The sequence below is a fragment of the Erigeron canadensis genome, chromosome 5, assembly GCF_010389155.1.
Source record: "Erigeron canadensis isolate Cc75 chromosome 5, C_canadensis_v1, whole genome shotgun sequence".
Classification (NCBI taxonomy): domain Eukaryota; kingdom Viridiplantae; phylum Streptophyta; class Magnoliopsida; order Asterales; family Asteraceae; genus Erigeron; species Erigeron canadensis.
Genome location: NC_057765.1, coordinates 35,730,856 through 35,743,956, shown reverse-complemented (window position 1 = coordinate 35,743,956; position 13,101 = coordinate 35,730,856). Strand labels below are relative to the sequence as shown.

Sequence of the window (13,101 nt, the reverse complement as noted above, 5' to 3'; positions counted from 1 at the left end):
ATGAAACTCATTTTGTAATTAGATGGAGGCAATCATTAACTAGTTGCTTCATTAATTAGTACCGGAATGATCTTCTTTTTTTTTTTGGAAAGTAGTACCGGAATGATCTAACAATAAAAACTTTGAAGATTAGTGTTCAAATTTTAATATAAGTAAAATATATCTGACAAGACTTTTCATGGATATGTCAAGTTTGCACAGATTGTGGACATGGGTGATAAAGATTATAATTTTAACATAAGTAGAATATTTTTGATAAGAATTTTTGATTGATAATTTTAAACTTTACAAGTGACTTTTTTAATTAGTGAGCTGATTAAAATGTCGTATTTAATTCGCACTATTGAAATTAAAAGAAAAAGAAAAAACAAATGGTCATTACTTAACTTTTGCCTAGCTTTCATAAAAATAATTCTCGTATTTAATTTTGAAACCGACAAAGGTTGTTGGCCGTGTTGGCAGCTCGCCGTGAGGCAGCGGCAGCTGCTGCCGGTGGTGCCAATAATGAAGCCTAATTAATATATCAGCTGTCGACGTAGATCTGACGATGAAGACGATGACGATGAGATTTTATTTCCGTACATCTTTACTCTTTTTCATCAGATCTATTATTTATGTATTTTGTTTGAAGTTTACTTCAATCAATGGTTTGATCAGAAGCTAGATTTTCCTGTTTAAGAACTCCTTAATTTGATATGATATTATGCTTTTTCTGTGTGTATATGTTTATTATATTTATGTTTGTTTGTGTGTGCGCGTGAGTGTTTGTGAATTGTGAGTATGAGAGTCCGAAGAAACAAACGAAAGTTTACCCAGTTTTTAGAGACAGCTATCTAGGTTATGATGTTACATCACATCCATACATTTTTACATGATATGTGAATACATACATAGAATAATTTTACATAAAATAGATACATAAATGTCACAAACATACATATATATGATGATGATGATAATTATATATACATATGATATGATATATGAATATATGAATCTTTCACAAATATAGGTTGTTTCCATATTTTTGTTACTCTGTTAGGGGGCGGAGTGGTAGTATGAGAATTTATCATACTATCAAAATTCCACCAATAAAATCCTTACAACTCAATTTAACATTCTAACCCTCCCAACCATACCTCCCAACCCTTTTTACTGGCGGCCGATAAATTCTCATACCTTCCAAATTATTTTTTTTCTTTTTCATTTTTTTCCTAACTTAAACAATTTAACAATAATACATAACATTTTATTTAATATTTAAAGAACATAACATTACATAAACTAGTAAAAGAAAAATACGATGCAACATTTTTTTTAAAACTAAATAAACTACATAATACTAAATCAAATCATCGATCGGTGGTGGTTGAGCTGTTGCGTCATCGAGGTATGCCAAATCCACTGTCGATACATGCTCCGTTAAATCATACCGAAGACGATGATGGACGTTTTCGTCATGTAACTCCCGTAGAACTGTAGGATCGTAAGCTACAGGCACCGGTGGATCCATTATGTGAACCGGTGAGATAGCCCTCCCGTCGTCCTTTATGATCATGTTATGCAATATACAACATGTATCGACAACTTTCCCAATCTTCTCCTTATCCATAATCCGGATTGGACGTTCCAAAATCTTCCATTTTCCCTTCAGCACCCCAAAAGCCCGTTCTACATCTTTCCTCGCCGCCTCCTGCACTCGCTTGAATTTCACTTCCTTTGGATCAACTGGATGCGGATACGCTTTTACAAACGTAGACCACTTAGGATATATCCCATCAGTAAGCAAATACCCACGTCTGTACAAGCGGCCACGTAAAAGGAATGACTTGTCTGGAGTCGTTCCATTTCTAGTAGTATCATACAACGGCGACCGATTCAACACATTAATGTCGTTGTTTGATCCGGTAGCGATGGCGAAAAAAACGCTCCCCAAACTTCGGGTTTTCGCCGAAGTAGTCACACATGAGTTTGTTATGCGCGGCTTCTCTCTCACGATCGATATAGGTTCGGCTTTCATGAGAGCTTCCTGAGTCTTCAAGTTCTTCTATTTCATTGATCGCGTTTTGAAAAAAATCAAACGTACTACCGGTAGATAATTGGGGAAACGGAGAGGAAATGATAAGTTCATCGGAAGAACTTGAAGACATTTTTTTGGCAAAAAGGTTTTGGTTTTGAAGAGATATATGTTTTTGGTGAAAATGTTTTGTTTGAGTTTTGATAGAAGTACATGTATATATAGATAAAAAGATAGAAAAAGGGTTTTTGTTTTTTTATTTTAATGTCAAACGGCTAGTTGACCACAAATGGACCCCACCTCCCCGTTCCTCCTTCTTTCTCTCTCCATCTATGACCAACGGCTTTGCCCATGTCGTTCACCCATAAATTCAATGGTGGCGCTGGTGTAGCCAACGGTTTCGGGCCATGAATTCCCATAAATTCATCCGCTCCGTCCCCTCTTAGATGGAAAACAAAACACCTTTTGCCGTCTGCATTCTGCAGTCTACACATCACGTTCTCTGTCTTCCCCCACCCACAAGGCCACAAACCCTCTTCTATCCAATAATAACATGACACGTGTCACTTCTTTTCTACTCCATTCTTCCGTTTTGTCTCATTCATGATTCGCTCTAATCATTTCCTTAACTCAATATACTATTTGTTAACCCATTAATTAATTACGTCCCCATGCATCAGTGAATATTCTCTCCTGATTTTTTGGATTTACATGCATCATTATTTGCTACACATAATGAAAGTTATCTTAAATTAGAAAATCATTTGAACCTTCTTTTTATTAGTATATTATTACTTTTTCGTTGATTAGAATATAACATAATTTAGACGTTTAGTCATGTACCCAAAAATTTTTGGACAATATTCAAATTTCCACGGATGATCGAGATTAATTAGTTCTGTCAGATGTAGGATAAATGATTTTCGGATAATTAATTGCCTCACATATTTTCAGAGTGCGTCTGTATTAATGATGTATAACGATGTTTCTATGAGCTCATTTTCAATTCCTGGTAAGAAGGCGTCGTCAGTGGGTTACTTTCGCAATATGACGTCATTTTAAGGTTTATATATCCGTTTAATGTCCTCTTTTCACCAGTCAATGTAAGTCAATGCAATCAATTAAATTATCCGGATTTAACTTGTTTTATATTTCTATTTTAATAATGACAAAAGTAATATATTAATAGTAGGAAAATAATAATGACAGACTTAAGGGTTGTTACTAACAACTTATTATATGCTTAAAAACTTGTACATTATATATTAAATACTGGCCCCCTGATTTTCCTAACAGCAAAGTACAAAATTTTATGCACCTAATTAACTTTTACTGACAACCCTAAGGGCTGTCGTTAACAAAACATTTAATAGTATAATACTATAATGTATATAAATTTAGATTATAGTATAGTAGGAGATGTTTTGGATCATATTTGTATTATTAGCATTACGCTTTTACATGAAAATAGTATAAGTTAGGGGTTAAGTACTTAAGTAATTAACCGTCATTAGACCTTTTTCCAACTATATATATATCCCCCCAAGGTTTGTCTATAAATGTTGGCAAGAAATTTGTAATGGAAGAGCGAGTGGTACGTCACGTACTCTCCTCTAATTATTTTTATGTTTTCTCACTAGTAATAAAATATCAGGCTATCACCTTAAATCTAGCATAAAATACCCTAAAGTATTCTATCGAACAAGATGTGCTCATTTTTTACCCTCACCTTTCTATTGATGCATTACATGTATCCTATCCTTGTATGTGCCCTTAAAACACAAGTTAAAAAACCTCATTAGAAATGTCCTATATACCACATTTGTGAAACTGAAAGGTTTTGATTGTTTGATTGATTTAAGTTTCATATTTTGTGAATTCTAAAACAAGGTAAAAAGTACCGGACAAGCTTAAGTTTCATGTTTTATTGATTTAAGTTTCATATTTTGTGAATCCCATGAACGCTATTTTCAATTCATTTCTTTTAACAAGCCCCTAAAATTGCTTAGTAAATAGTTAAAGTTACATTTTATACAATAATGCTACATATATCTAATTAATCTACATAAGATTATACATGTCCAATGAATTTAAATATATTGAAACATGAGTGATCTTCCTCTTTAATCATGTCATGTATATTGAACTCTTTCTTATACATATGGAGACCTATAAAATTTCGTTTTGTTTTCTTTTGAAGGGTGTCAATAATTTGCGAATGCCATAAATTTAGCATATATTTTTATAAAACCGAGTTCGCGTTAGAGAAACTCCTTATTAAACCGATCCTATTCAAACCTTTGTGCAAACTAAAAAAACCATATCTTTTCAAAGATTGATTTCAAGTTGAGTGAAGAATTGTTTATTAACTTTGTCTATATATATAACTACGTGCGAGGATCTTAATATATGAAGTTAAAGAGATCGATGTAAAATTCTACATGTTAACGTATACAATAAATGTAATTTCTTTTGGGGGAAAACGCGGGTGCATACCTCATTCATTTAGAAGAGTTAGTAACTATACATTTTAGAGAAAGTTACATATTTGGTATTTGAAGTTGTAAAAATTTCCACTTACAGAGTTATATTGTCTAAGTGAGAAAATTGCAAATAATATCAAGAAGTTGATTATTATATTTATTTTTGATACCGAACACATACGCCGTTTTGTTTTTCCGTTAATGTGAGCCCCTATGCGCGTGATCAACACTTCATAATATAAAAATGAAAATAATAACCAATTTTTTGATATTAGATATTTTCTCACTTAAATACTATAAGTGAAAGTTTTAGAAACAATAATATTTTCTCTAAATTTTAGTAATTATGTAACGTTTTTTGCATTTTATAAATGATAGTCTTTTTTTTTATGGGTCATTATGTCAATTTTTAATTAAATTAATTCGCACAAAAAGAAAAGTCAGAAAGAAAATCCACGTATGCCTTTCCTAAACTAAACTTTTGAAGAGATTGTACGAAAAAGATGGCCACTATTCTCCTGCTGTCTGCTGAGTCAGGGGTTATGGTGGTGCTTGAAAAGGATTGATCTTCCAAATACACACGCGCTATCATTTTTACTTGACCGGTGTAAAATCACCTCATGTTAAATTTTTCGGTGATTAAGTGCCTAGTAATATTTCCACTTTAGACCAGTAATAAAATTAAATGCGGTTCAAACAACCGACTTATCAAATTATAGTGGAGGCATTGCTTTTAATTAAGAAACTCATCGTTAAAAAATAAATAAATAACTTTTAAATAATAAAAATAAAATAAATAAAAGTTAACTCTATGCATTTTTCATATGTATTTTTATTTGATATTATTATAATTTATAAAGGAAGTGTTGCAAACTTGCAAAACTCCCATGTACTCCACATAGACCTGGAGTGCCAATCGATGTTGGTAGGGTACGTATTACAAGTTCAATCCGCAATCATGTTTATGGTATTAATTAAATGCATATATAATAATCTGATTTGATTGAGTTAATATTAAAATGCTTACAATTCTCGATACAATAACACTTTTGTAGTCGAGTGTGATTGAGAAGTGAAATGATAGATTTGAAAAGGGAAAATGATTAATCATTTTAAAAGAATAACATAAATATCTTTTTAACTATTAGATGAAGGCATAAGAAAAAATCAAATATTAAGATTAGGAAAGAAAATTAGTGAATTTCATATGTCACCAACTAATAATTTAGGAAGATTTTTAGGCTATTTCTTAAAAAAGATTAACCATTTTCCTTTAAAAAGTATGATATATATTAAGAGTAATTTAGTTTTTTTCTTTTTTGAACAGCCAATAAATTATATTACTAAAAACTTCGACAAGATACCGAAGTAAAGCAGCATTACATCAAGTGTATAGGACTATTGCGCCATAATGACGATGTTATTCTAACCTTCTTACACCGAGTACACAACCACAAAAAAGATAAAGAAACTATTGAATTAAATATGTCCTCGACCGTCTCTTCTCCTTTCTCCAAAACCACGTTATTCCGATGTTTTCATATTGACCACCACCAAATAAAAAATATCGCCTGAACTAGCTTCTTGGAATTTGATGTAACGTAGAGAGAAGTCAGCCTAAGTCATCAACTCGGTAGGAGTAGCCAAGTCATAGGTGCGTTTTAGTTTAGTTTTGTAAAAAAGTTATTTCTTAAGACCACCATTACAAATAATGTTACTTTTGTTCACACTTTTAATTAGTGTGAACAAATTAAAAAAACAATAACGTTTTTATGTATGTAAAGATATAAAGAACTAAAAGTGTGTAAATATTAATACACACTTAAAATTGTGGTATTCTAAAAGTTCACATTTTTTAGTGTGAACATTCATATTTAATTTGTCAAAACACATTTGTGTGCACAAATGTTGTGTTACAAATTAAATATGATAATCCATCCTAAAGAGTGTGAACTTTTATAATACCACAGTTTTAAGTGTGGATTAATTTTTACACATTTTTAGTTCTTCATATGTTTACACACGTAAAAACATGTCAAATTTTTTAATTTGTTCATGTTAACTAAAACTAAGGACAAATACAATATTGTTTGTAGTGCAATGTAAGGAACATCGAAAAACATTTCCAAAAAAAGTACCAATCATATTCAAGCTCACGAATGAAATCTACCAGTCAAATAATGCAAAAAAATTCTAGTAAAATATAAACATAATAAAATATATATGCTTAATAGACTAAAAGTTCTCTAAAAAAAAAAAGTGTAAAAATGACTTGACGTTTAATAGTGTGCACAAAAAGTGTAGCTTGGCTCAATGCTTGAGTATCTATAGTATTAATAGAAAAATGATAAATTTTTCTAACCAAATAACCTAATAATGTTTTTAAAATATTAAGAAGGTGACATTTGTTATCCACTAATTCTCTTTCTTAATCTTGCCCCTTGATTTTTCCACGTGCCATTATCTCAAAATTAGAAGGATTATTAGGCTATTTGGTTATAAGGATTAATCATTTCCCTAATATTAATAACACGAGTAGCAATTGATTTTTGTTATTATTTGGTTTGGAATTATTTTCTGAAAATAAAACAATTGATAATTTGTCTTTCACAGAAAAAAGCTTGAATTTAAAGGATAGAATATTTAAAACTAACGAGCATGGTACCCGCGCAATACAGCGGTGGTGGGGAAGACAATCTGGTGGTGGCGTTGATAGGGTTTTACTTTGCTAGAGACGAAAATAGTCGAAGGACATAGTTGGTATATCATGTGAGAGGGTGCTTAGTAAGGAAGATTATTTAAGGGCATTTTTGTCTTATCAGGTTCTTAATTAAGTTAAGGGAGGAATCCAGTTTGCTTTATAAGGTACGAGCATAGTACCCGCGCAATGCGGCGGTGGTGGGGAAGACAATCTGGTGGTAGCGTTGATGGGGTTTTACTTTGCTAGAGACGAAATGGTTGAAGGGCATAGTTGGTATATCATGTGAGAGGGTGCTTAGCATGGAAGATTATTTAAGGGCATTTTTGTCTTATCAGATTCTTAATTAAGTTAAGGGAAGAATCCAGTTTGCTTTATAAGGTATTATAGATTATAGATAATAGCATTACTAACATTTGTATCCGAAGGATCCGTGGTAGCGAATGTATTTCTTTTCATAATTTCTTTGAAATTTTTGTTGTTGATAAGAAAAGATATATATATATATATATATATATATATATATGTATATATTTATTTATATATATATATAAATTTTAACTGCAACTTTTAATCACAAATGTCCTTGTAAAACGCAAGCGACCAATATACAAATAATTACATACAGATTTATACAATATTAAAATGGTATCAGTCCTTCCATCTAAAATCCTGCACATTGTTCTATTGCTATATACAAGAGGAAACCAAAGCTATTAATATTGATCACGAGACATGCCTTGACATTATTAAACCGATTATCGTTCCTAACCTACCAAATGCACCAATATGTCACCCACATGATGCATTTACAAATGTTATAAGAAAAAGATATTATGACTTAGCTTCCATGAGAAAGCCCATACAAATGTTGATCTAACTATTGAAGCATAAGTGAACTACTGATCCAACATATTCCATTATTAAGCAATGAGAGCAAGTACCCACGCGTTGCGGCGGTGAGATGGTGGGGTGATACCTAGGTCATAGAGTATGATAGGTTATAGGAGTTGATATGTCATAGAGTATTATAGTCAAATGCCTTAGCCGTACGGGCTCCGCCCTCGGATTTAAAAATTTGTCGAAATTATATCGAATGACATTTCTAATGAAAGAACATGAAATTTTAAGAACACCCATACAATTTTTATAATTTATCGATGTACGGTTTTTGAGATAAAAGAATTTGAATGAATTGGAGGAATAAATGATTTATGGAGGAGAGAGAAAAAAGATGATTGATTGAGATTTGAAGAGAGATAAAGGGTATTATAGTTATTTTAGAAAAATATAAAATAGATAGGAGGGACATTTTGAAGAAGTACTTAAAATCAATATTGAAAATTTCAAATTCAATGTTGAAAATCTATGAAAAATCTACTTTATAATATAGTATAGATAAATAAAGCACCTGAGACTAATAATTATCTTCTTTAATTATATTAAAGGATAACTAATTTTTTAATTGCTATTGTATTGTATGTATGTCATAAAAATATATAGGCATATAGCTATGAGTCCTTCAACAAATAGGGGAAGTTGTTAAAGTCTCATGATTTGGGCTAGTAATTTGTCCAAGGACAATTTGCTCGCTTCCAAGTAAATCGTGAGTGAACCCATCTTCCATCCATTCGCTGATGCATCTCAGCGGCGAACTTTACCGGAAAATGAAAAAAAATATGCAGCTTTGACAAATACCCGTGGGGTTTTTTTTTTTTTTTAAGTAACTATAATTCAATATTATATTATATATTTATATATATCTATACTTCTATACTCTATATTAAAGAAAATACTTCCATGTTGAAAGTTACATGGGGGAATCTTCTAAAATGCCCTCCTATATAATATTTTCACTTACAAGACTACAACCCTTTAAAATATTTTCACATACACTATTCTCTTAACATTAATAATTAAATTACACTATCAATCCTTTATTTTTCTAAAATATCTCCATTAACCTTTTAAATCAATTACTTTTATATGAATTATCTACGGCACTCGACATCGCATCCACTACCAACACTCGCATCCACCACCACACCGTCGCCGTCACGACCACCGCTGCATCACGCGGGTACAATGCTATATCATTTAAGGACATTCTTAACTACAGTGAATTTTTGCTTCTTTTCAAATCAACCACAAACTTTTATTTTTTATCTTTTCACCCCAAAACAACTTAACAATAACTTTTTGCTTCTTTTCAAATCAACCACAAACTTTTATTTTTTATCTTTTCACCCCAAAACAACTTAACAATAACTTTTAATTTTTATAATTTTTTATTTTTAACACAAAAGTTTAGTTTTATTTAGTTTTTAAACATATGTTTTTCTAACTTTTTCACAAAAGTTTCATTCTCTTTACTTTTTATCACGGACACTTTTAACTTTTTTACTTTTTGTCACATAAATTTAATTTCTTTTACTATTGACACGAAAGTTTTGTTTTATATAGTTTTTAAACTTCTCTTTTTTTAATTTTTGCCACAAAAATTCATTTTATACTTTTTATCAAAGAAATGTTTAAGTTTTTTCTTTTTTATTACATAAATTTTATTTCTTTTACTTCTTGCACAAATTTTCTTATTTTTCACCACATAACTTTTGAATTTTTTCCTTTTATCAACAAAGTTTCATATTCTTAACATTTTACCAAATAACTTCGAATTTTTCAACTTTAATCACCAAAGTTTCATTTTATATACTTTTGACCACATAACTTTTCACTTTTTAACTTTTGGCACAAAAATTCCATTCTATTTCTACATGCGTAGATGTTACGTAATGTCTCCCGGGGCAATGCCCGGGGACAAAAAAAAAAACTAGTTTCTTTTAACAAAGAAGCGGGAATCTGAAATGATAACATACGGGCATACCGCTATAAGAGTTACTATATGTTAAACTGCCATTACAACTTAATTTGCAAGACGACGTTGACTAAGATCTCAACAGTTGCCTATGTAAGTAAAGTAACAAAAGTTCACTTTCACCAAAATCCATGAATTAAGGATAGATGTTGATATATTCGCAACATATTTTAACCAGATATAAAATATGTACATAATATCTACTCCGTATAATTTATGTCTAAAATCTATAATTCTATAATACATAGTAAAGCATCAATCTTTTTTTTAATATTTCAATGAAAGAATAAGTACCTAAAATATGTATATAATGTTTAGAGTTAATTACAAAATTGGTCCCTGTGGTTTGTATGTTTTAGCAAAGGGGTCCCTGTTTGAGAATATTGGTCCAAATTTGAGACATGGGGCCTTTATATGGAGAGACATAATACTATTGAAGTTTGGAATTAAGATCAGTAAACATTAGGAAGTGGCTTTACCAAAACGTCAGCGTAAGGCCCAAATAACATATAATTGGCCAGCCGAAATTTAAAAGATGAATCAGTAGGATACTAGGATATACAACCGGTCCGTACTTTATTTTATTTATAATATTTCGTTCACTATTTTTTTAACCAAACTAAAGTAAATAAATTAATTTTAAACTGATCGTAATATATATAAAACAACATCATGTTTACTAAAAGGTGCAAAAAATAAGTTCAATGTTTAATTAATATATTCTGAAGTTGCTTATGGCGAGAAAAAAAACACCAATGTTTAAGTATCAGAAAAGGCCAGCTGATCAAGTTGCTGCTGAGCTACTATACGATTAAATGGCGAGTGGAAAAAGTTTTAGCTGATTGGGATCTTCTGAATTGAAGTCCTTGACGACTAGTGTATAGAGTTATTTGTGTCTAGACGTGTGCATATGTCTTTTGTATGATGTAACGTCTAGCTAGCTGATTGTTTGAGGTGGCTGGCTAGTATGTCTAGTTAGACTAGTAGTCGCACATGTTGCCTGTTCTTGCAAAAGTCGATTTGGTATTTAATTTTATTTGATTTATAAAAAAATTACCGGGGTAATTAAACCTTTTATCGAAAAAAAAAAGAAAGGAAAAAACTTGATGGGAACATACACATGTGAAAGCAAATCATAAGGTAATTAAGTTCCAAATAAAAGACAATGATAATAATAGAATAATGAAAGTTATAATAAAATAACAATGACATTAGCTGAAGGCCTAAAACCAAGATGGTTCAATCCAGGCATGAGGGTTTGTATGATATTCAGTTTCAAAGAAATCAACAAAACTTTCCTCAACGTAATTTTTCCCATTGAATGTGTGATATGCAATATTGGGAAGTAGATCTTGTTCTCCATTTCTGGTCTTCTCGCTTCAACACAAAGACATGTTGTATCACAAATGTAAACCATATGTTTTCCTAAACTGTCTATTTTCTCCCATTCCTTGTTAGAATCGTTCAGATTAAATACCTCAATGGACTCTCCAAGCATACTGACGACGACTTGAATAAGATGTTGGTCACGTTTGGCTAGGAAGCGTCTAACGGGACTTTGGCAATAACTTCTTGGGGGTTCAGCTATAATAACCTCCCACAAGGGATCTTCATAACCGATACCTCTAACGACATGGATCCCTCCTTCGTCACTCAAGGCATACAAATCTTTGCCGTGGCATGTCGGAAAATGAAAATAATGTGGATCCTCTAGATCAAATATTGAAACCCATCCTATATCTGAATCTACAAGGTGCATGCAAACTTTAACTATGTTGACTGAAAATTTCATGAAGCCAACAACAATACAAAGAGGGGAAGTAGGTGGTTCCGTGAACCAAAGGCTTTCTAAATCAGGTGGCGCTTGTGGAAGCTTGCGAATATTACTTGTCAAGGGGTTGTAAAACAAGATGGTCTTCCCACCGTCTTTAACCATCAGCAACCAACCGTATCTGGAATAGCTTATCTGAAAACCATCATCATCAATCAATTCCTGAGGTGTTGTTATAAAGTATTTGTCACCAAAAAATGGATCTGCAAAAGTGATAATGCCTTGATGTCTGTCAAACATGACCAACCATGGTGACACTAAAGAATACGTCTGCAATCTCCTCACTTCAGTCTTTTTCCTCCATTGTGTCAGAGGTGCAGCTAAACGGCAGCATTTACATGTTTTACGAAAGTTTATGTAGTCCACACCAACACAAAATTGCATAATCCTTTGCAAAACATCAAACGGGATACTGAGCAGGTGCGATTCACCCATTGCGTTATACAAATCATCACTTCCAACTGATCTTCCAACTAATTTGTCATCGTATGTTTCCTCTTCTTGTTGATGATCACCTAGCCTACACGGGATATGAATTTAATTACAACAGCAACAGAGAATCCATATTACTTTCTCTAGCAACACGCTAGAGATAAAGATACAATTACATGTTAAGGAAGACAAAACAGAGGATTAGTTATCCAATCCAACCAACTAATAGACAAAAAGTATTGTATATTAAGATAAAAACACATACGAATTAACAATAATTAGTTAATAATAAAAAGGCAACTAATATACCTGCATTCATCAAAGAATATTGTCCACGCTGACACTTCTTGCCTTGTTTGAAACAGAGAAGGCATAGAAGTTAGGAAGACGGTTCTGTTTTTAACGTTGTAGGAGTATATTTCTTTGCCCGTTTCGCCAAGAAAGTGTATATAACCACCAAACTTTGAGGTTATTTCCGGCCTATAAATTACAGAGTCATAACTTGCGACTATAGCGCCGTTCAGATCTTTCATTTCCTCCCACTTCATATTAATCATATCGAGTTTGAGCAAAAACACATCATTAACTCTTTTCCTAGTTACATCCTTAAAACATGTATCGATGTACAACAGTTGCGTAGGAATAAATGCTTCAATCCTTGCCACTTTGGTTCTATACCTATCCAAGGAAGGATTAGGCAGCACTTGCACAAATGGCAAAAGTTTGATTTTGTCATTGACCCCTCCTGTATGACAAAACGATAAT

At 31.9% G+C, this 13,101-nt stretch overlaps 1 protein-coding gene across 1 annotated transcript; it reads right to left on the bottom strand.

The window, feature by feature from the left end:
* Positions 1-1,342: 1,342 nt before the first annotated feature.
* LOC122601687 (protein ALP1-like) lies at positions 1,343-2,020 on the bottom strand. The gene has a single exon (XM_043774428.1). It carries the CDS (start codon positions 2,018-2,020, stop codon positions 1,343-1,345), a length of 678 nt encoding a protein of 225 aa, XP_043630363.1.
* Between the last annotated feature and the right edge of the window lie 11,081 nt (positions 2,021-13,101).

What these genes read in the sequence shown, in the direction of transcription:
- LOC122601687 (XM_043774428.1), bottom strand. Translation starts at nt 2,020, where the DNA reads ATGAAAGCCGAACCTATATCGATCGTGAGAGAGAAGCCGCGCATAACA.